Source organism: Pleurodeles waltl, chromosome 4_1 (genome assembly GCF_031143425.1).
Source record: "Pleurodeles waltl isolate 20211129_DDA chromosome 4_1, aPleWal1.hap1.20221129, whole genome shotgun sequence".
NCBI classification, from domain to species: Eukaryota; Metazoa; Chordata; class Amphibia; order Caudata; family Salamandridae; genus Pleurodeles; species Pleurodeles waltl.
The window spans coordinates 587,609,812-587,634,965 of NC_090442.1; the positions used below are offsets into that span (position 1 = coordinate 587,609,812).

General features: G+C 43.2%; 1 protein-coding gene across 2 annotated transcripts in view; it reads left to right on the forward strand.

The window, feature by feature from the left end:
* Positions 1-25,154, forward strand: part of APPL2 (adaptor protein, phosphotyrosine interacting with PH domain and leucine zipper 2) — a 512,959-nt gene that overhangs the window by 187,330 nt on the left and 300,475 nt on the right. For both annotated transcript variants that reach the window (XM_069228970.1, XM_069228971.1), the window contains exon 4: positions 1,230-1,301. In XM_069228970.1, coding sequence (XP_069085071.1) covers positions 1,230-1,301 — 72 coding nt within the window. The remainder of the gene's footprint in view (positions 1-1,229; positions 1,302-25,154) is intronic.

Here is a 25,154-nt window from a genome sequence, read left to right on the forward strand (position 1 = left end):
TCAGGGGGTGTGTTGGTAGGCAGGGGAGGAGGCACAAGAGGAGAGTCAAGGTCTTCATTGGGCCCACCTTCCCCCTATGGCATTTAAGGCTCTCATCAAGAGTTGCTACTCCTCAAGCAATGGGTACTGTGGGCCTGAGTCACTGTCACAGCCTCTTGCTATTAGGCTCACCTTGTCTCCCCTGAGTGTTGGCTCTGCTGTTTAATGTTCTGTCGGGGGCTGTGCCAGGCCCGGGCATCACTGGGCACTCCTCCCATATGTGCCTACCATTTTGATTCCCTGAACACCACTTCCTCTGGCTTACGTCAATGTAGGCCTCAGGATGATTGGTGAGGCCTAGGCCAGGCCGATGCTCCTTGCACCCCTCCTTCTGGCATATTGTCACCACTGTGGAAACGCTGTAGGTTTATGCTCCTGCTCGCCGTCCCCTCGGGTCTCAGTGTGGGAGGGGACCCAGCAAATTGCCCTACAGAACACACCACCTCCCCGGGTGGCCTCTGGGATCAGCATCCTCTGGGGCGTGTGTTGCTCCACAGACAGGTGCAAAGGCGCAAACCAATATCAACTGGTTGGATCCAATGCTTTTGGGTGTTGGAGATGATCCTGGTCTCAGAGTTTCCTTAAGCAGGTCGGTGCCAGACTGCAACACTGCGAGGCTCTGTCCTGCTCCCAGGCTGCACCTCCCTCCCAGGAGCACATGGCCCCGCAGGCAGTTTCAGAAAATAGGCCAAGCCAGCTGATACGGGTGTGATTCTTGACGGGTCCAGCCTTGGACTGCAGATCTGCTCTTGTCTCAGTAGCCCCGGGACAAATAGGATGGGTCCATGTGGATCAAAGCCCAATTGCACGGGCAGGCCTTTCAGGGCTTCGGAGATTGCTCAGTAAGTAGCCAACGTATACGGTTGCAAACCACACCCCCGATATTGTAATTTAGTCTAGCTTTTCCAGTAAACTTAGATGGGACAGTGACTTTTCCCAGGTAATCACTCCTTCACCCTCTTTAAGATGTCTCTTTCTAGAGCTCCAAAGCTAGGACAATATCATCTGATTATTAAAGTGTGCATCAAATTAGGCTCAACAGCTATGAGGGGGGTAAATCCTTTTAGGCATAATCTGTAATTTACTATATTTTAACTTTTATAGATCTTTACCAAATCTGCAACTTTGTTATAGTCTAGCCACTGTTTCTTTGGAAGAACTGTGTTTTAACTAATATGTTCTACTTGCAGAATTTTGCACTTGGAAGAGGAGATGCAGAAGTGATTACTACCCTTCAGTATTTTGCAAAAGTAGTGGATGAGGTAAGTGACATGCTTCATCATGTTACATCATTCTTTTTTGTAAAGGTGAATGTGGAGTAGCAGAAGTTATTTAAATGAAGGTGCACTTCCATTCCTTGAGAATTGAATAGTTACCAGCACTTGGATAGTTACAGTCTGGAGACATTGAGATTAAGTGTAATCTATGGAGTTTCCCAGGCCGCCAGTATCGGTTGTAGTAGTAAACTGGTTTTGTGTCTAATGCTAGGAGAAAGTACTGTGTTATTGTTGTAGTTCTTCCTACCACAGTTTACTGCCGTTTTTTCTGTGAATAATATATTTTTACATCACTCACCTCAGTGGACCTCATTGATGGATTTGAAATTGAATAATAACAGAGTAGACTTCGTAAGCTTTTGAATCTGTATTCTTTAGGCGGCACACCTATTTCAGCAGCAGGTGTTTAACTCACTGATTTTCTTTTCCAGCAGCAAATAAGTCCATAGTTTTAAAGGGTTAGAGCCGGTTGCAATTGTAAAATGTGGGGAAGATCTATTTCTAATTTGTGGATACTCTGCCTGGTTCAGTGTTGGATTTGTTCTAGAACAATTACGACAGATACAAATGCACTTTCGATACATCATACAGGAATATTGGCTGATAAGAGATAGTCTGAGAGTTTGGGGAGTGACATTCAGTGATGCCCAGTGACGTTTGTGAATTGTGTTCACCTGGGTACAGAAGCCTCCTCTCCAGCGTGACTGTCTCGCTCCAGGTCATTACGAACACTGTCTTCAGTCCTGAACTTTTCACATACAAATCATTGTTAGTTTAGTTAGTTCAAAGGGAGCACAGCAGGACTACCTCATCCAATATGCATTAAGTTATCACATAAAAGTCCAGGAAAGCAAACAGTGCCTGCAATGACCTGGAATGGTGGGTGTCACCATACTCGCCATGATGCGGTATTAGGTACATTTCATATGTTTTGTGCCAAGGGAAGAATTGTGTTCAAATCCAAGTCTGAATTATTTTGCATTGGATATTGTTGAGTTGGACGCAGAACACAATTGCCTAATATTAGTGAAATTCAACTCCCCAGGCTTTGGCAAATACTCACTACTCACACTAGCAGGCCTGCCAACACAATTGGTGCCAAAGTGTGGTTCACATGATAACAGTACTCTTCACCTAACCTTGGTACTCTTAATTGATCACCCTCTGAAGAGCCAATATCATGTGATGAGCATTAAGCGAGCTGGAAAACCCTGCATAGAGTAGGTTTCGAGATTGTTTGGGTCCATGCAGGTTTTGTATTTTCCTTAGGACACTGGAAGCAGGCTCAGAAGACTTTGTTTTTAGTATTTTTAAGAGGGCAGGGTGTAAGGAAATGCCTCTGTTTGCACGTTAACCCCCATATTTTTCGACTGATGCTGCTGGTTTTCATCTCTGAGAGTGCACTGCGGCTTGCTAACCAGACTTCAGTGCCAGTGTTCTGACCCTTTACAAATTGCATGTTGAATTGAATACACCCAATTGTCAAGGACTGACTTACTTTTAAGTTCCTAGCATATGGTACCTAGGATACCCAGGGCGTGTAAGACAGAGTGTCCACTCAGGGCTGCAGCACTGTTTGTGACATCCTGTGTGTTACAATGTACAGACTAGAAGGGCAGTTTTTTAACGGCCAGTTCGACTTTGTTGTTTACTCCAGTGGCAAATACTTAATACTATATGTAAGTCTCCCCTACTGAAGGAAGGCCTTTAGACCTCTATGCCACGGAGCTAAATTTTGTTAAGTATGAGATATATTTTTGATATGTCTTAACAGCAACACTACCAAATTGTTATTTTGCTCTGGATAAAGTTGGTAGCCCGATTGGCTAACGCAGGGTACCCAGTGGCATTCCAACCCAGCTAACTCCTGAATAGGACTACCACAGTGGGTCATGTAAGGTATCAAATGCAACATGGCATTAAACCCAACCTGATAACCAGGTCAAATGTAATACCACTCCTAAAGGTAAGCAAATTTTAGAAAGTTGCCAGCCACACAGACAGGTTTTCTACCACCTGGGGAGACGCGTGAACAGCTCCCCAGCACAGGGCAACAAAAGCATTTACTGCAGAGAGAGGTGACCCCTCCCCCCAGGATGGCTATTCAAGGGTGTTAGACATCTGGCGAGCTTCAAAAGTGAAGCTTTTGTGAAGAAAGTACACACTGAGCAGGTTGCCTTTTATTCCTGCAGGCAAAGTGGAGACAGGGTCAAGGAGGGAAAACTCCCAATCTGCCCCATATGGCTCTTTTACAAATAAAATTCAGGACTCAAGGATCGAGTCCATGAGTCCTGCCAAGTTATTCTGTGAAGAGCAGTGGCAGCCAGTCAAATCACTTGGTAATGTGGGATCAAGAGGGAAAAAGCTAACTTCGGCCAGAAGGCCCCATTTTTTAAAGTTACATCCAGATTTACCTATTTTTTAACCTTTTAGTGATCACTCCGAGCACATCTTTAATCAGGAATTTCTTCAAAATGATTTAATGTACTTACACCAAATAACGAAAAGCACACTTTCTGAGTAATGCTCCTACTTTTTACCAATTTGATTTTAATTCCGTTGAGACGTTTTTTTTTTTTGGAGTCCTGCGGTACCAAGCTTCTTTAAAAAAATCCAGCCTTTTGATTGGATGACAGAGTTTCCTCTACCATCGGTTGTTTTGGTACCTGTTAGAAATGGGGCCTTTGGTTGGCAGTCAGGTTACCGCCTGTCCAAGCAAGAACCCTCACTCTAGTCAGGGTAAAGGAGAATCACCCTCAGTTGACCCCCACTCACCCCCCTGGTAGCTTGGCACGAGCAGGCAGGCTTAACTTCAGAAGCACGGTGTAAAGTATTTGTACCAACACACACAGTAATACAGTGAACCACTACAAAATGACACAACACAGGTTTAGAAACATAGGTAATATTTTATCTGAATCAAACAAGGCCAAAATGACAAAAATCCAACATACACAAGTCAAGATAAGAATTTTCGAAAGAATAAGAGTTTTAATCCTTAGAAAACAGTGAAAATGCTGTTGTTACACAAAGTACCTGGTTAGCATCAATAATAAAGCCGCACAGGCTAGCGTGCACCAGAAAAGGCTAGCAATGCATCGATTCTTTACTCGCAAGTGAGGCCGTGCGTGGTTTGCTTCCCTGGTCAGGCCGGCGATGCGTCGTTTTTCTCCCTCGCAAGAGAGCGATGCATCGATTTCCATTCCGCTTGACTTGGACGCCCAGGGACGATGTGTGGAAAATCTGGCTGCACGGTGTTAGAAAACCAAGCTGTGTGGGGTTTGCATCATTATCAGCCACCATAAGGGGGTGTTGAATGTCATTTCTCCAGCTGCAATGAGTCAATCGCCCAGCCGCGATGCAGGTGGAGCGTCGATTTCAGCCGCAAAGTCGGCAGCACGCCGTTTATCACCCACGTTGCAGACGGTACGTAGAAAATGTCCCCGCACAGCGTTCTCTGCATGGATTTTCGGCTCTTGTCTACCAACTTCACCTTTGTAGGGCCCAAGGACTGGGTAGGGCACCACTTGGCATGGCAGGAGTCTCAGCAGAGAGTCCAGGTGCTGGCAGGGGAAGTCTTTGATGGCCCTGAGACTTCAACAACAGAAGGCAAGCTCAGTTCATGCCCTTGGAGATTCTTCTCAAGCAGCAATGCACAACAAAGTACAGTCTTTGCCCCCTTTCACAGGCAGAAGCAGCAACTGCAGGATAGCCCAACAAAGCACAGTCACAGGCAGGGCAGCAATTCTCCTCAGCTCTTCAGCTCTTCTCCTTGCCAGAGGTTCCTCTTGATTCCAGAAGTGAACTGATTGTCAGGGGTTTTGGGTCCACTATTTATACCTCTTTCTGCCTTTGAAGTAGGCAAACTCCACAGATAAGTTTCTCTTGTTTGCAAGTTCCTGCCTTGCCCAGGCCAAGGCCCAGACACACACCAGGGGGTTTGAGACTGCATTGCGTGAGGGCATGCACAGCCCTTTCAGGTGTGAGTGACCATTCCTCCCTTCCCTCGCAGCACAGATGGCTCATTAGGATATGCAGGCTACACCCCAGCTCGGTTTGTGTCACTGTCTAGAGCATGCTAAAAAGAAAATATATTATTGCGATTGACTGAAAATATCCATCAAATAGGGGACCAACCTTAAAAATTTTATTGAATACACTCATTATACTCTCTTGCTAACAAACATTTGGCTGCTGCTTTGGAAAACCACAACTTATTACTGGTGTTTGCTTGCAGTACTTCTAGAAATAGCGTTAAATGTTGTTTGTTTTTTATGACAAATAAAATGTAGTGCTGGGACAAAATACATGGAATCTTTTTCTATACAGAATTAGTTGTGGCAGGGTTAACAAAGTTATTCATTCATACATTTCTTAGTTATAAAGGACACTTACAACAAAGTGGCTTATAGATGCTGTACGGACACAAACAGTGAATCAAATGACTAGTGAAACAGCAAAACAGTTGTTTAAAAAGATATTCTAGAAAATAAAGTGATTTTCAATCATTCTCAATTTCAAGGCCATACTTTCAGTCTCTGCACCTGGAGATTACTCTGGCCACAATCCAATGTATTGTTTTTTTGCCTACACTGCCTCCTGAACAGGAACCAGCCTTATGCATATCAGCTTTGCACCTGGTTCCATAGAAACAGCCCAGCCTAAAATGTCTGATTAAGCCCCTCTAAGCATGACACAAGCATCCTCAGATTGGTTTTGAACTATTTGGACCTTGTCAGTCGGGTGCAGCTTGAGTCCTGTTTGCACACTGAGAAACGGAACCACTCCTGACCATACCCGTCTCACTTAGGGTGTTGCACTGAGGATGACAAATAAATGATGGGTGGATTGCTTGAATTAATCCAGCCACTGGTAATTACTCAGGCCACAATGGTGCAAATTAGCCCTGGCCCTGTTTCCACCGGAACCGTCCATCCCAACTGCTAGCCAGGTCCCTTCCGAGCAGGACACTAACAACTCCAGACCCTTTTTAGCCTATTTGAGCCTCGTCAGTAGAGTTCAGCTTGAGTCCTGTGGCATAGTGAGCATAGTACCTACTTCTGGGCATACCCGTCACAAATGCCCACATAAAGCCCAATACAGTAACCCATTTTAGAAGTCACACATGCAGACTCAACTAGGGCATACATTGTCCTTGGAAAAAAATTAAACACTGTTCAAAGTGTTGGAAGCAAGTAGAAGCAGATACTGGTCATTGATACATCTTGCGGTTTAGATGAGGCCCACAAACATCGACATTACCAGCAGGCGAGGGAAGAATACCCCTACAGTGATTGTCCCTTTGGGTGATAAAATTTTCCAGGATCAGCATTTTTCCCTTTTCTTAGTTTCAGGAAATCTTGGCTCATAGAGAAATAAATGGGCTTCAAGCAGCCTCTAATCCATGACAAGGAGGACAGGGCTTACTTGCCCAACTAATGACAAACTGAATGTCATCCCCATTGAGGTGGATCCACAGCAATGGGACCTGGTGAGAGTGGAGAGATTGGAGAGTGGGCACATATAAATATGAAATAGGATGGTTGTGAGGTATGAGCCCTTCTGCACACTTTAAGTCACCTCAACTGCAGCTCTTCTGAAGGTTAGGAGTGAGATGGTTTACCTGCGGCAAGATAGAAAGGATGTAAAACATTGGGAGACAGATCCTCAAAGTCAAATTTGCTGGGGATGATAGCTCAAAGCTACATGGTCGTTGGATGGATCCAACAGGATCACTCTCCCCACATCCAAATCTACCCGATGTCCTCAAGCTCTGTAACCAGTACCACCCCAGTACCATGTCATGGGCAAAAGCCTGATCGCCCTTTGGTCAAGGAAGTTGTGCTTCTCCAGCTAACTTGACAGATTGCTTGTAATGAGCTTTTCTAAAACCTTTCCAAGTAAAGTGATGGTTTGATAGTTGTTGCTGTCACTGTGATCAGTGTTGTGTTTCTTCAAAAGAGACAGTACCTCAACTTTCCATTAATCAGGTATGATACCTGTGGTTAGACTCAAATTTAACATGGTGCTGGCTCTTGAAATGTGGATGCTGCACCATTCATTGAGCCCAATTTAATAATTCTCACTCCATTACACAATTACTGGGCTACGAATTGGGTTATTTCATTCTTCTAGTATAGGGAAGGCGGAATAAATATACATGGTTGAAACATACTCATCTCCTCAGTCAAACTAGTTTGAAAGAAAACAAACCATTTTCAGTGTGCAAATTATACAGTTAATGATGAGTACAACTAAAGTTGGATGCTTCAATAAATCATGATGTTGATCCTTTCTGACCACTAAATCTAATAGAAAGTAATTTAATGTTGTGGTTACAATTTGTACTGCAATGATTGCCTTCTAGCTTGTGGAGGAAGAGAGTAAACAGAATAAGAGGAAGTACCGTGAAATTAAAAATGTTGCCTCTGATTTCAATTTGATGAGAAACCTGAAGAGACTATGAGGGTGTGGAAAGCTACAATAAATGAAAACATCCAACTAGTCGAAGGTCCTTACGATTTCTTAGGTAGAAACTAAATGCAGGGTCATCTGGATACTTACTCTGCATTTGCAAGGTGCCTGCTTCTAAGAGATAAAAGAAAAATGTACTACTGCAGGAAAAGCGAAAACATGGTATGCGATGCTGACTAGTGGTATGTCGAGGTAAACTGTTCCTTTATTATCGAAAACGCAAGGCTTGCTTTCAGTGAGAAAAATCTATAACTAATCTATACAAATCCATGAATACATTTTTCAAAAGGAGCACGCAATTCTTGACGTAGCAGGGCTTAAGGCATTATGACCCTCTTCCCTACCCTCTTCTCTGTGATAGCCTTGAATGGCAAACCATGACATTTTGTCTCATCTCATAGTTAAAGGTAGTAAGGCTTGTTATCCTGACAATAATTACTTCCATGCTCCATAATCTATCTTGGTATTGTGATATTCCGTTGATTTGCATCTCTCACCTTTTCTTTTGTGGATCCCATCAAGACTCAGTTTGTTTGTGCACACGTTTTCCCAGACCACTTTTTTAAAATACTTAAAGGGTTGCTTCTTTTTCCCTCCTCCTGCACATAACATTTAAATTCATGAATTGCAGCACCGTCATATGCTATTTGGGATTCTATCATTTATCAATGTTAAACACTTTCTAAAATAATTCTGCTTCCCTGCATCCAGTATGTCTTCAAATCTTCTTTTTCCTGTCCATCCCTGTTCTACTTAAGAAGCCTCAAACTTTGCCTATTGTGAAGCCCTCAATGTCTTTCTAAAGGATATCCTTGTCTGTGGTGTTCTCAGATTAGCGTGGCATTTTTCTGATGAATCATACTTCTGTTGTAATAGACATTTGTAGAAATTGGGTTATTGGGTAAGGGGGTGTGACTACTCACCTTAAGCAACAAACACAATTCTTGTTGGTGTGAACTACTAAAGTCTCTAAAATAACATGAGCACAATCCTTTGGTAGCTATGGCATAGAGCAAACAGCCTTAAGGAAGAGTCAATGTGTAAAGTATTTATGCAGTACCTAAACAGTAAAGTCAAAACACAACACAAGAAAAATTCCATTCAAATTTAGAAAAATAGAGTGAATTTTACTAAATAAAGTGACCTAGGTGGGATTTGAGGCTGACTACTATGGAGCACTGGTCAGATCCAGTTGGAGGATTTACCTTGGAACTCAATAATAGAACTGTGAGTCTTCAGTGAGGCAAAAGGCAGCAAGCTGTAGGTGATGAGGGTTCCAGGAGGTGTGGTTTGCAATCTCTTTGAAGCTGTTGACTTTTGGTGGGAAGGCACAGAACAGGAGAAATTTGAATATTTGACCACTGTGTTTGCTTTGGTGTTTAGGCCAAGGTTACTGCAGATGTTTGGATTCAAGTGGTGAATGGAGCTGAGTGACGAAAAACACATCATTTGAGTTTGGCAAGGGACTGAAGCTTGTTGTACCAAACAAACCAGAAGGAACCATACATTTGCAGACCACACTGTCCATCCACTCCTCTGGTGAAGTCCTTCTGGAACTAACTTGAAGACATCCTGGGCACCCGGAAACTCCATGTATGTTTGAGTGTCTTTTATGAAAGCGTGACAGGTGATTTTGCAGTCTCTGATAGGGTGCTGGGGAAGTGTTATGGGGTTGCATTTTGAAATGAATAGGTTAGAGAAGTGAGCCTGTTAGGATCCATAACAGAGCAGGAATTTAAACCAGTTGAGGGGGAGGCAGAGACTCCATGGCTGTCTGAATTCCATCCAACAAGGGGGCATGTTGTCTGGTTCTGGTGGCTGTAGAAAGATGTACCCACAGAAGAGGATCAGATAGGAGCCTCCTTACCCTCTTGAGGGACACTGCTTACCAATGTATCAAACTGGACAGCAGGGAGCCACTATCATCCTTCTTCCCCTTAGATGAGTAGGGAAACAGCAGTGTTACTAAGTTAGCTGAAACTGGGCCAGGCAAATAATGCATACAATCTTGTTATAATATAATGTGAAGTTGTTTGTAATGCATCCCTCGCAAATGCCAAACTTCCCAAGTACACCTCATGATCCAGAGTGCACTGGTGCTAACAATCTGCATCCCAATTGGTGATAAATCCCTCTGGAGATTAATTGTAATTTGGCATAAGTGCCACTCAGTCTAATCAGTCAGAGACAACCCCCAAGTATAGCTTTAGTGCATCAGAAGTGGGTATGAGTCAGAATAATGGAGGTCAGGAGAGGGATCCATAGTAAGAGGGAACAGAAGTCAAGGCAGCTCTCCTTGAAGAAGTAAAATAAGGCAAGAACTAAAGCTTGGTCAGTACATTGTCTAAATACGTAAACAGTTGAAACAGGAAGGCAGGAGCTGGTCTGATCAACAGGGGCAGATGTAGCCAGTCTTTTGTACTAAGAAAGTTGCTGAGCCTCTGCCCTACCTGGTTGTGAATTTGTTTCAGTTGTGTTGAATGGTTCCGTGTGAGAGAGGGTACTAGAGTGAGCTTCGCTATAAAAGCAGAGTTTGCTTGTCAGTGGATTCCAGCTCCATGTATGGCATTGGTGTATCCCGAACCCCCTTGTTTTGTGGACTGCCACCCTCCCTGCACTCCAGTGATCACAGTCTCCATTTTGCTTTCTCTGCTGCTGCAGTTTTCGAATGCTACATCTTTCCCTCTAATCAGCCCTTGTGGGTGAATTTTTGTAAGCGAGGGGCTGATGGTAGGACAAGCATTAGTCCCAACAGTTTGCTTCCTCCCAGCAAGGCCTTCTGACTTCAGTGACCTGGGAGTCTCTAGGTACAATCTGTGAAAAGCACTGACCAATCTAGGAGCATGAACATGCTTTCCTGTTACCCAGCCCATACACCTTTCAAACCCCCAAGAACTACACACACCCCACACTTAACATCGGACATCAAAAATTGGTTGGACGTTATATGCTTTGTTGTTTCATTTTTACTGGATAAGGCTTTCCAGGAATGTTCAGAAATGCACATTAGAATTCATAAACCAGTTTAGGAAGAGATGCACAGAATACCGGTTGGCACTGGAGAAGTCTCCAAGACCAAGAGTATTGCAGCAGGACTGAACGGTCATTCCAATTTGTATAGGCCTATCTATTTGGGGTTTTGCTTCCAGGAAACTCCCAACAGTTTCAAGTTGGTAGTTGACAACAAACAAGAGTTTCCAAGGATTACAACAGGGGAATTTATCCAATGGTGGTCAGAGAAGCGCTTTCCATCTACTTTAATTTCGTAACAAAGAAGTCATTTTGTCATATCCACTACTCTTCGAAGATTTTAAAGACAAGGCATCTGATACAGGGATGGTGCATGGATTGAAAACACAAGTTTCATAAATGGAAAATATTCCAATAAATGAATGAGTTGTGCATTATAGAAATTCAGCCAATGGTAGTAGATCAATTCAGTTCTGGTCCTGTTTTGTTTAAAACAATGGCAATATTACTTCAATATCTGACTGTTTTTATTAATTGTACATCACTCTGTTGATGATAAGCCGATGAATAATATAATTGGATTCCAGTCTGTGGATCTCTCTCCAGAGCCCAGAGAGGAATAGGGTTCCTCATCGGACATTATTTTGTCTGTTAATCCATGTGCATGGAAGCTGTGTAGGTCAAACAACTTTTAAAGTGTCCTGGCATTTGAAACAACCTTCAAAGTTAGAAGGTTGACTTGCATGCCAATTATATGCTTTAACTAATACTCTATAGTTGCTTACAGTCAGATATGACAGTGCAATTATAACTAGATCCTCTCAGTTGTAAACAGATCTTCACAATAGATCCTCTTTGTCCTCTCAAGATTCCAGTTGTTTGCCAAAGGTGCAGTCTCGATTTTATGCATTTGTATGCAAGCAATTAGTGATCATATATTTTCTTGGAACTTTGAGGATCATGAGAGGTATTGGCATACTTATCCTATGATGATCATGAAGGAGCTGTTGTAGATCTTGAAGGAGCTATTGTAGATCAGAAATGAATGGCGCATTGAATTCTAGGTGTAAGCTAGGCTGTATTTCCTTTTGTAGAGGAGACCTTAAGTGTAGTCGTGCAGATAAAAAACATATTGAGACATACACTTCCCTCCCAGAGGAGAGGAACATCAGCACTTGTACAACTCTGCAGATTGAGTGACATTAAGGTAATTGTTTAATTAAGAGTGATGACCAGAAGGACTCACACATCTTTATCCCAAACTCTGTGCAGCTTCTATAACAGTGGTAGCTTCAGTGACAGTTGCCTGAGCTGGGAGTATGGTAGAAAGCAACTGGTCTCCAGCCCCCTTTGCCCCCTTGTGCCAAAGACATTTATCATGCAACATGCACGCACACACACACACACACACACACACACACACACACACACACATCGCATTAACATCTATTTGGATTGAAGTTATTTTGTGTTCAGGTGCATGTGGAGGCACAGCATGGTCTGTGTAATGCGTACGATGGGATATCTGAGCTTTGTTTATTTAAGGAGTGGATTGGTTGTTTTAAATCTAATTGTACTTTTGGTGAGCATATCCTTACTGTCTTTGTGGCGTTTGTGCTGCGTTCAGTGCATGAGAGTGCAAAGTGGTTTGTTTAGTGTCTTCTTTGGGTTCTGTGAGCATTTGTTGTATGGCTTGTGCTGTTGGGACCATCAGAATACCTACAATGTGACATTGGGATATTGCATTGTGCATAATGTTTCACTTGACTCTGTGATCATTGTAACCATTGCACAGTTGAAGAACACCAAAGAAACTGATTGGGATTTTAAGGTTTTATTTTTTTGAATTCAGGGATGGGTAAGGGGCAGTAAAGGGTTTTTTTTAGGATTCAGGGAGGTTAAGGGTATGAGGTAGTAAAGTATATTCATAGCCTGTGTTGGCTGCAGATACATATGCTATGCACACTCCTGCCATCTAGTGTTGGCCCCAGTCTTTGCAACGTGTTTTTCTCGAGTAAGTATTTTATGGTTGACGTTGTGCATCCGTATCTCCTCCTCCTTGAGGCATTGCACATGTTCAGTAGTTCCTTTGTTAGATTAATTTTTACCTTCATCAGGCTCTGACAGACTGCTTTGGAGCTCTGTTGTTTTAATGCTGATGCGGCCTAAAGACAAATTGGGTATCCAGCAAGTTGCAGATTGACGGAGAACAAACTATGGTTCCTGTAAACATTGGAACGGTGGAAATAGCGAGTGAAAGCAATCAACTTCCACATCATTGCCTTCCATAACCATCAAGAATGTTTGTCTCCAGATAATGGAGGCTAAAATGGCAGCTTATTCAGGAGGTGCCCTCGGATCAGGGTGAAATACTCATACTCAGCCACCCACAAACTCTGTAACCTGGTCCGCGCAGTAGCACAAGGAGCAGGACTGTGCTGCGTGTAACCTGTTTAAAAACAAGAAAGACTTTGAGAACCAGATGATATCGGAGACCTGCACATAATATGGAGATGACAACAGACGCAGAGTTCTCCCAAGAAGAAGAGCACAGCAAGGCCGAGCTGCTCAGCAAGGAAACGAAAAGAGAGGGACATCACTTCGCCTGCCCACACTATGTCGCTTCTGACTCCGGAACCAGTGTTGGGCCCAAGATGAAGACCGCTGCAAGGGCCGTGAGTACAAGTAACCCACCACGTGCCAAAAAGATCATACTCAAAACTCCCCCTTCACGTCAGTGTGCGCCACGGACCTAAAGCTCTGGTCAACACCGGGAACATGCCTCGGAGACGAGACAGGACAAGAATATTCTCGATGCGGATTGGGCAACAAGGTCTGCAGGGAGAGATTGAGCTGACACCAGGTCGACATTGGTACCGAAGCAGCCATTGGTAATGAGCAGCCCATCCGCATCGGCCAGAAACCCATACCAGGCGTCGGCTCGAGACAAACCATCGGATCCGAAAAAAATTGCCATCAAGCCATTCAGACTCAAAAAGCGCATTGACCCTGACAAAGCCTAAACATCACGGTCACTCTTCGTCGTTGAAGAAGACTTTGGTGCCGACACCCCAAAAGGCAAAAACGCCATACTCGCAACAATATCATTGACAAATAAAGAGATGAAAACGCATCACAAGCCTGTAATGGAAAAGGATTAAGGCAATGTATTTGAGCGCCTTCATGACCTCATGAAAAAGAAACATCATAAGGCGGCATCCAGAGAGCATGCTCAAGATTTGGATATGCCTCAGCCATTACCAAAAAAGGTTGCTTTTGAACATAGGGCCACAAGCCCAATCACATTAAGTCAACCTTCATTACCATACAAAAGATCACATTCACATGTACAGGAGGTAGAGAGTGAAGATAGCCCAGAACATGAGGCTGATTGCTGTGATTTACAACGAGGCACAGCACATAGCCCTGACCCATGGGACGATTATGATGTGGTCCTCCCAGGAACTGACATTAACCAGTTGTCCTGACTAAGGCATCTCAACTGGAGGATACCTCTTACATATAATAATGTGATTCAAAGGGCAGCCAAATATCACAAACTACCAATTCACACCACTGAAGATGAAATAGGCTTCCTCCGGGATGGAGAGAACGATCCAATACCAACCAATGATGGGATCCATACTAAACCTCTCAAAAGACATTTTTAAGGATCCTGTAAAATCTAGAGTGCCTATGCCCAGGATTGAGAGAAAATACAGCCCCTCACCTTCTGATCCTCTTTACAACAGAGGACACTCTGCTGCAGACTCTTTAATAGTAACTACAGCAAGTAAAAGTGCTGTGTCACAGAGTTCAGGGGAAGCACCACCTCCTGACAAGGGGAGTAAGCATATTGACCCTGCAGGAAAGAGAGTGGCCACAGGACATGCCAACCACTGGAGTACAGCAAACTCTGTGGGGCTCCTATCCTGGTATAATAGATCAATATGGGATGCGATGGAAGGACTATTACAACACCTCCCTGACCAATCTAAATAGAAAGGGGAAGAGCTGGATGTGGAAAGGAAACAAATTTCTAAAACAACAGTTAGGTGTGCACTGGATATTGCAGACACAGCTGCAAGAAGCATCTGTTCTTCAAATAGGTTACGTCACCATGCATGGTTTTGGCAATCCAGTTTCAATCTGGAAGTTCAGCAACATATTCTGATTGTTCCATTTAATGGCAAACTTCTTTTTGGTCCTGAGGTAGACACATAACTTGAAAAAATCAAGAAGGACACAGAGATCCCCCAAGTCAATGGGTGTCCTACAGGCAAGCACTTGAAAACATCAGTCCTTTTGGTGGTTCCAATGCAGATGAGACTCAACGAATAACACACAGGAGTCCCCAAGTTATCAACAGCAGCAACAACAATATCACCAAAATTCTGCCCATGGATACTACAAAGGTGGTTTTAAAACCAGAGGGAAAGGTAGAGGAACACCTACAAAGGGAGCCTCTACCTCAAAACAGTGACTTGCCGACCATTCCCTCAATCACACATCACCTGTCAAGGGAAGGTTATAACAGTTCCATCAGTTGTGGCCACAAATCACATTCGACCAATGGGTGTTAGACATTGTGAAACAGGAATGTTGTCTCGAATTGAAAACACAACCACTGAATATCGCACCAAAGAAACACACCCTCAGTCCTCATCATCTACACCTGCTGAAGGAAGAGGTAAAGTCATTATTACAACAATGTGCCATAGAACCTGTCCCATTCAAACTTCAAGGAAAAGAAGTATAGTCCCTAGGCTTCTCAATAACAAAAATGGAGCACAGCAACCCATGCTAGACTTACACCCAATAAATCACTACATCCAATCAGAACACTTTCACATGGTGATACTACAGGATGTAATACCACTACTACAGGTGGCCGACTTCATGATAGCACTAGATCTGAAGGACGCATACTTCCATATACCAATCCATTCAGCGCATCGCTGGTGCCTATAGTTTATGGTAAGTGAACGTCATTATCAATTCAAAGTACTACAGTTCAATGTGACCACAACCCCACAAGTGTTCACCAAATGCTCAGCTGTAGTAGCTCAAAGGTTATGAAGGGAAAACATAAATGTCTTTCCACATCTGGATGATTGGTTGATCAAGAGTTCCAGCAAACAAAAATGTCTTTAAGAAACTCAAAGCACTATCAAGTTTCTACAGAAATTGGGATTTACAATAAAAGTGACCAAATTCCATCTACAACCGGTCCAGATGTAACTTTACCTTGAACCCATACTCAATTTGATGACAGCAAAAGCTATCCCAATCCACAGATAATCCTCAATCTCCAGAACCAACAGACTCTTTTTCAGCCACATCCTCACCTTTCAAAATGGTGATATGTCTCCTAGGGATGAAGGCAACTTGCATATGAGTAGTACCACATGCAAGACTCTACATGAGTTCCCTCCAAGAGGAGCTAGCATCACAATGGCAACAAGCGGTGAGAACATGGAGTACCTAGTGTTGGTTTCACCCAAGGTCTGTCAGGCACTACAGTGGTGGAACACACAAAACACATAGAAGGGAAGAGACTTCAAAGAACCAATATCGCAGATGACATGAACAACAGGTGCATCACTCATGGTTTGGGCTGCTCACCTGGAGGAAGTTACAATACAGGGTCACTGGTCTGCAAAACGATGGACATTCCATAAATGTGCTGGAGCTAATAGCCATACATCATAGCTCTCAAAACATTCCTACATAACATAACAGAGCAGAATGTCTTCTACTTGTAAACAACATGACTGCCATGTACTACATTCAGAAACAAGGAGGGGCACATTCAGTACAGCTATCTCAACTAGTAAAATTCATGTGGAAATGAGCCATCAAGTGAAACATCCATCTACTGGCACAGTATGTACCAGGAGTGGACAGCTCCCTGGCAGACCTACTGAGCAGAGCTCAACAACAAGTCAAAGAGTAGGAAATTCACACTCAAATCATACAAACATACGCCAGCAGTGGGGTACTCCAATAGATCTATTCGCCACTGTAGGAAAAGCAAAATGCAGACATTTTGCATCCAGGCACCCACACTCACAATTCAAGGGCATTGCATTATGGATGAACTGCCCAGAGATATTTGCATATGCTTTTCCACCTCTCCCACTCATCCCTTACGTGGTCAGGAAACACAGACAGACTTCACTAACTAAGCTACTCAAGGCCCCAACATGTGCACACCAACCATGGTGTACAACCCTCTTGGAACTCTCCCATGTACATCACGAGAAACTTCCCAACATCCCAGATCTATTAACTCACAGTAGGAGCAGAGGCAGGCACCCCTGTGTAGCACAACTCAATCTTGCTATCTGGCTCCTGAGGTCTTAGAATCTGGGCAACTAAAAGTACCTCAAGAATGTATGAAAATTGTGAAAGAAGCCAGAAGCTCCAACCACAAGAGCATGTTATGCAGCAAAATGGAAGCGATTTGTGTATTACTGTGCTTCAAGCAACATAAACCCTTCCTCACCATCTGAACAGCAAATAGTATGTTGTTACATCTTCAGAAAGCACATTTGACATACACATCTGTAAGACTGCATTTAGCTGTAATTGCTGCATACCTACAAAACAGGGATCATCAATCTCTTTTTCCTATACCTGTCATTAAAGCATTTATGGAAGGACTTAAGAGTCATTCCACCGTGTACACCTCCTGTACCAGTATGGAATTTAAACATTGTACTAACATGGTTGATGGCCACACCATTTGAACCAGTGCATAAATGCCAAATACAATTTCTAACATGGAAAGTCACATTTCTTGTTGCCATCACATTTCTTAGGAGAGTCAGTGAAATATAGACACACAGTTTGAGGAACCATATTTTCAAGTATTTCAAGACAAAATTAGACTAAACACAAACCCAAAGTTTTTGCCAAAAATCATATCACCTTTCCATTTAAATCAGACATTAGACTTAACAGTCTTTTTTTCTGGATTTTTCCTAATCCAGAAACAGTTGCTGACACCTAATGGATGTCAAGCGTGCCCTTATGTACTATGTGGAAAGGACCAAGACATTTCGGAAAATACAACAAATATGTGTTGTTTTTTCAAACCTAAAAAAGGGAATCTAATCTCAAAAGCAGGAATTGTTAAATGAATAGTAAAATGTATACAAATGTATTACATTAAAGCAAAAATAACTTAACCAACAAGGCCAAGAGCTCATTGAGCAAGAAAGAAAGCAGCATCAATGGACATGTTGCTAACAGGCATTTGTGAAGTGCCAACATGGACAAATGCACACACTTTTTCAAAACAATTTTATGTGGAAGTACAAGCCAGACACCAAGCTCTGGTTGGACAAACAGTTTTGTGTACATTATTTCAGTCAAATGCACCATCTGATTCCTAAGCCGCCGCAAGAGAAGTACTGCTTTACAGTCTCTGCATAGCATGTGTATCTGCAGCCAAGCCATGCTACAAATGGAGTATGTTACTTATCCTGTAAGCGCCTATTCGTAGCATGCAGTGCTGCAGATTCATATGCACCCTCTCACCTCCCCGGCAGGTATTAGATGGTGACACGTAAGGCATTTCAGCATATACAAACGTGACTTAGCATACTATATACCCACTTCTTATAGAGCAGGATAAACATTATAATTTAACAAAGGAACCATTTAACATGCACAGTGCCTTGAGGAGGAGAAGATATGACGCACAACGACATCCATGAAAGAATTACTCGAGAAGAACAAGTTGCAAAGCCCGGGCCTAACACTACATGGCAGGAGTGTGCATAGTATGTGTTTCTGCAGTACTACACGCTACAAATAGTTGCTTAAAGGGAAAATGACATACTCCTTGCAAGGGTTTGTATGGTACGGTTCGGAGATGGATAATGGTACAGGGTGATTAAGGGGTTTTAGGGATGGGTAAGGATACAGAATAATAAGGGATAATGGTAGAAGGGTAGCAGAGAGAGAAACTATATACATTTATATTTTGTGTGTGTAAATATATATATATATTTGTCAGAAACACAGCACTCTCACACAATCAGAGATAATGTTGCAGGACCGATGTTGATGTGCAAATGTGCTTTGTTTCATCAAAAAGGACACCACAGATCTAAAGTGTTTTGGCTCGTATCATTGAGCCTTGTCCACGAATGGGCATTACCCTTAATCCACAGCATTTGATAGAGAAAGTGATCACATGCTAGAAAGACGGCATAAATAACATATTAAGTACTTCATTCAATATTTTAGCATTCTTAGGTTAAAGAAAAAGAAACTATAATTTTGATCAGTCTTTCCTTTTTAGGTCTCAGCTAAACAGCATATGGGCTGTCTCGAAGAGAAATGTTGTTTTCAATATGTGGGTTTTCAGCCAATGCTTAGGCTTCCCATTTGCTGGCTCATCATCACTCTCATATTCTTTCTCCCCATTTGTCCATGGCATGCATGCATCATCATTTCTTCTTGTGTTTAGCCCTCCCAGAGAGCATGGAGCAATAACTACCATCCATCTTCTGCTCCCACTTTAGGAACTGTTTTAGTAACTACTTTTTTTCTTTGTTTTTGAGCACTTCACAGGAGCGCTCGTGTTTTCACTAGCTCCAAGCTTCATTTCTGTTAACAGGCCTGTAAGTCTTATTCCTATCTCTTCTCATTTACTGTGCAGTCAAAGACTGAGATCGAATGTCAGACACTGTTTACTTTTCTTTCTCTGACTTCAAAGTGAGAGGATTTCTTTTTGTTAATGTCTCTTCGTTGCATGCCCAACCCCCTCTCTCTTCACTGCTTGACCTGTCCCCCAGCCCCTCTCTCATTGCTGCTTGCCCTCTCCGCCCATCATTGCTTGGTATATCATGGAGGCGTTATTGAAACTTCATAAACCTGGAAAGAATGCACCTGCATTGTTTGACTTTTTGACTTGCACATATTAACTGGGTCAAGTCTTCAGTCTCCTGAGGAACGACGTGCCGTCGGTGTATAAATTCATCGCGGAGTATGATGATGTGAGTTGATTAACATGTTTTGCTTAAATGCCAGTTTCATGCTCTATTGTGAACATCCCACAGCTATTTATAATCATTCTCTTACATTTAAGTGCTGCTCCCAGCGGCGGAACCTACATATTTCAGTTAAGTTGGGAAACAGTGACTCAAAACTATTGGCCTTGTCTCAGAAACTTTACACTGGTAAGCATCTTACCTCCCACACCCCACCCTTCTATTGTCCATGTTGCCTTTTCCCTCCCGCCACCACCCTCCTATTGTGTATGTTGCCTTTTCCTTCCCAACCCACACTCTCCCTTTGCCTGTGCTGCCACCTCCCCTACCTGTCGTAAGAAAAAAAACATTATGGCATAGCCAGTGCTGGACGCATCATAGTGCTTTTTTTTGCTTTTTTTACCTTTCCCTTCCTGTCCATTCCATACCGCTTATTTTTTCTGGTCACCTTTCTTGCTTCTTGTCACACCACACCCATCTTACTCTCCCTCACAGACCTCTTCCAAGAACTGTCTATACCCCAGTCTTCATCACTTTTCTTCTGTAGTTTCTCTTCGTGTTGACCCTCGCCCGTCTTCTCCCTCTGATCCCACCCACTTTTTATCTGCCATTCCTCACCCCTCCTCTTTCTGATGTAGCACTTAATAGTAGTAAACTTTTTTTCTTTCAACTGCAGTTCAGCCAGTAGCGCCAAGAGGCCCTTTCGAAGCCGATAGAGGTGTTAAAAGTAACATAACATTTTATTCATTTTTTTCTTTTTTCTTTTCAATTTTTGTAAAAAAATTTCACCGCTTCCATCCACGTCCCATCTCCCTTTGGTCTTCTCCACCTCCTCTCTCCCCGACATCTCCCATCAATTCTTCATTTACACCTCACTTCTACTCCCTGACCCTTGACTCCTCTCCATTACCTGGTCTGTCACCATCTTTTCTCCCCTCGCGTTTACAGGTTCTTCTCTAGTTACCACCCAGTCTTCATCCTTCTCCACTTTTTTCCTCTCTAATGTACTTTCGCATTCCACCACCTTCTCTATCGTCGTCCCTTCCTTCTCCTCTACTGTCGCCCTCACGCCTTTTTCCACTTACCACCTACCACCAATCCTGTCATTTTCTGTGTTTTTTCTTCCCACTGTTTCATCTCTTGTACCCAGCTATTCGCCTTCCTTCCCCCTGCTGCTCTCTCCCCTCTTTGTTCTTGTAACCTCAAGCAGACTTGTCCCCTCTTTCTTTTCAAATGTTCCTATCTCACTTAGAGTCCTTCCTCTTCCTCCACTACTCTCCCCTCTCTCTGGCATTATCCCGCCTCATGCTTCCCATCGACCTTCGTCCCTTCCTCCTTCTTCTACTGTCATCTTTTCGGAAAGTTCCCGTATGTACCTCTAGCCCTTTCATCACCACTACCCCGCAGCCCTCCTCTTACTTCCCTCTTCAGCTCCTTCCCTCCATAACCCTCACTTCTCTTCCTTGTCATCCAGTCTGCCCACTTCCCTCCTTTCCTACTCTCTCCTCTATCTTTTATCCTACATCCATTTTCTGTCTGGACCTCTGGTTTCCATCAAACTCTCTCAGCTTCACCACTCCTCATTCACAAACTCAGCTGACCTCCGTCCTCTTTCTCAACTGAACTTTCCTTTCATTCACCTCCCTATCTCTTCTCCAGTATATGCCATTTACTATCTCAACTCCTGATTCATATCATCTTCTCCATCTGCTCTGTACACCATTCTCCTCTTTTCCACTGCTTCACTATCCGCTGCTTTTTTCCTCTATACTTCCCCCTTTGCTCCTCTGTCAATTTTCTGTGTCCTCGTGTCCACCCCCTCTTTTCTCTCACTTCCTCTCGTATTCTGACTTCCATATCGCCTGCCTCCTGCCTGCACCCCATTGTCCATTTTATTCTTCCAATTTTCACCCTGCCTCTCTCCCTCTTCCACTCGCCTTCTATTTTACCTCTCTCCACCCATTGCCCCTTCCTCCCTCCTTTCTCCACACCTTCTACTCATTTTCTTCTTATTCCAACCCTTCAATTCCCCTCCCCTTCTTCTTGTCTTTTGCTACCCATCTCTCACCTGATCATTTCCTCTCCCCTCAGCTCATTTCTACACTATTTCTTCTTCGATTTGCGGTTCCATTCAACCCCTATCTCCGTCTAATTGAAACTCTTCCCTGGCTTCATTCTCCCCTCCTACTCATCACTCGTTTCTACTCTTCTCTCCCACTTTCTTCAGTTTTCCCTCTCCACCCTCCTTCTCCTTTACCCTTTCTTCTCACATAGATAGACCCTTTGATGCTGCGGTGCTTTGGTCTGTGGTTTAGTTTCGGCTGTAAAGGGACGCAGCAGGCAGAGTGCTAAAATACACTGACATTGACAAGGGCAGTAACTCTCGAATTGCTGAGACCTATTGCCTTTGTCAATGCTTGCTCAATTCTGATACTACAATCACAGTTATTCTGAGAAACACCAAATAATAAAGCCCTAGTGGGCTAATCAGTTACATACATTGTTAAATCCTTCATAATCATGTGCTCCATTTAAAAAACACATACCAGGATGCCATATCAGTTTTTAGTGGGAATTCTCATAAAGTACAAATTGCATTTAGGATTCGACTACTATTGGGTCCCTAATAGCTAGTTCAACTACATTTACCTCTGTATTCTTTAAGAAACCGTATCTAATCCAGCCACATGAACCTCTGGGTTCTCTTAACAATCAAGCTCTAATGGGCAAAAATTCATGTGCTCTGAGGTTACCAGTCGGATTTACACAACTTACGTTCACGCATCTTAAAAGAGGTTTCATTCATTCAATGTCAATCTCAACTAATTCTAGCAAGGAAATTTATGGGAACTTCAAGATAGGGTACGAGAGTAAAAAAGAAAAAGGGTCAATCCTTCCTTCCCTTGATGCCAATTATTTGTTCAAAACTAGTACTGTGAACCAGCAAACGAGGAGAGAAATGCTAAAACATATTTTTATATTATAATGCATTGTAAAAGTGAATGTGTTGTAATGCTTGCGGGTCAAAGCCAAGCATGATTAAGGCACTTGTGGTGCTATATTTTCAGACTCCCTTATATACTATGCAGCAATAAAGTTACATACACTTCTGTTTTTTCAAAGTAGTGGAAACACTGCTGTGTATCAACCAAGACAGAAATTGCACCAAAATCACCTCATTTTCACACCATACGCTGAGTGTCCATGATCTGAAATAAACTTTTGAACTGAAATGGCATGAGCACACGTGAATGCCATGAGGTGGATCCATTTAGTCTAGTTCTGAAAGGGTAGAAGCCTGCCAACCATGTTGTGTCTCACCATTGCATCTGCAGAGTGTCCCTTCGATTAGAGTTATATAAGTGGTCGATGTATGGCTCACCAGATTTGGGATCCTTCTCCTTAATGAGTAGTTTTGGCTGTGGACCATTGCTCAAAACTGTACTCTTTCAGCCCACTGCGACTGGTCAAAATCTGTATCTTCCAATGGTTGCCTATGTTATGCTCATGTCTTTAGTAGAGGCATGCACATGCTTCAGTCAGTTTGTTTTCAAAACACTGATAAGTAAACATAGGTCAGTATCAGAGCAACAGTTGGTATATTGTGTACTCACATACCATGTGAATATGAAGTGCCTTGTAACGTGGTTGCATCTCAAACAAGTCTGTGGGAGCAGGGGTGTAGATTCAGTTGAGGGTAGAGGGGAGGTGTTTGTTGTATAACAACCCCGCCCACAACGCCCCCTAATAAATGCACTGTTGGCTTGCTAGTGGATCTGGGGGGCCTGAGTTGGGTCTACTATGTCTGTTTTTTCTTGTTCTGCTAATTAATTTTACTAAGATGTTTTAACTTATTAATTTTTTTGGAGCAGGAACTGAAATATATATAGTGACCGGTTTACCAAAAGGTTCGCAAATATGCAACCATAGAAGTACTCCTTGAATAGATGGAAATGTGCTACTTTTTGAGAATTCACAAACATTGGCAGGAGTAGGCTTGGAAAGATGCACCAGTCGCTGGTTTCAAGGCATACTACTGGAAATCATACACCCAATAGGTGATGGGAGGAATGTTGGCAAATAGTCTTTTCATTGGCAATCCCTCAGGGTGGTTTTTCAACCCATCGCATTTCACACACTATAAATAGAAGGCCTTATTCATGCTATGGCAGATGGAGCATAGGCAAACAAGGTGACAGAGGACTTTATGTCCGCCAACCTGCCTTTACAACGCCCACAAGTTTTTAGATGTCCACCAGCTCCATTGACATGTCTACATAATAATTGGAACTGCCATTATGGCTGTCCCTGTCAACGTAGGAAATGTTCGACAGACTGATCTGTCAAAAATGACAGCTAGTCCTCAAACTTTCCCAATGTTTTTAACTTTTCAGAAGTAAACTCCCTAGGTTGGAGTTTGTTTTTGAAAAAAAATAAAAAATATTAATGACCACCACACCATGGGAGTGGGGTCATTTTTCTTTTCCTAATGTTCCTCAATGCCAGGGGTCGTAATATTGAAAGTGCCCTGGGGAATGGTGTAGCAGGGGGTCACAGCAGGCACGCGCACCCGCTTTTTGCATCCCAGGGCCTAAAGAAGGGGCCGCAGACACTTGTGCCGCCCCTTCTGTAATACAGATAGCACTGGCACACACATAACGCCAGTGCTAACTCGAGAGGGCATTCCGTCATTGCATGGGGGCCTGAGGGAATCTTTTCTCTCACCCATGCTGTAATATGGATGCGGATGCAAAGGACAAGAAGCTATCAGGAGGCGATGGTGATGCAGTCAGTGCGCCCTTGATGGCAGCATTCTGGAGGGGGAAAAAAGGGTCTTGTGGACCCTTCAGCATCCCACTGCAAGTGGATGCAATCACTCACTGCACCCACCTGCAAAGGGATCTCTAATCACTCTTTAAAGTTCAGGAAGGTGCTGCCTGCACAGCGGAACATGGAGGGGTCTTGAAGAGGCCACTCTGTATTCCACTTGAATGCCCTTGAGGCAGCACATTCACTGTAATATTGCACACTTCCCCTGTTTGCGCATGGCGCACCTTTTTAAAGGGTCCTATTTAATAGGGCCCCTGGTAGTGAAAAACAATTAAAAAAAGCCATCCGAACAACCACTCTAAATAGGGCGGATGGCTGAATGGAGTACCTACGACAGCACCTACTCCATAGGGCCCTCAAAGGAAGTTTTACACTGATGGGAGTCAATCTTGCGGTCTTCCCGACACAAAATCAAGTGGGTGGACTTTATATTTGGCAGACCAGGTACTCTGTGTTAAAGCAGAGTGTCTGTCTGCCAAACTCTAAATCAGCCCCAGAGGCCCACCTATTGCAAATCAATACTGTCTCAGCTTTTCATCGGTACAGTCCATCCCTAACC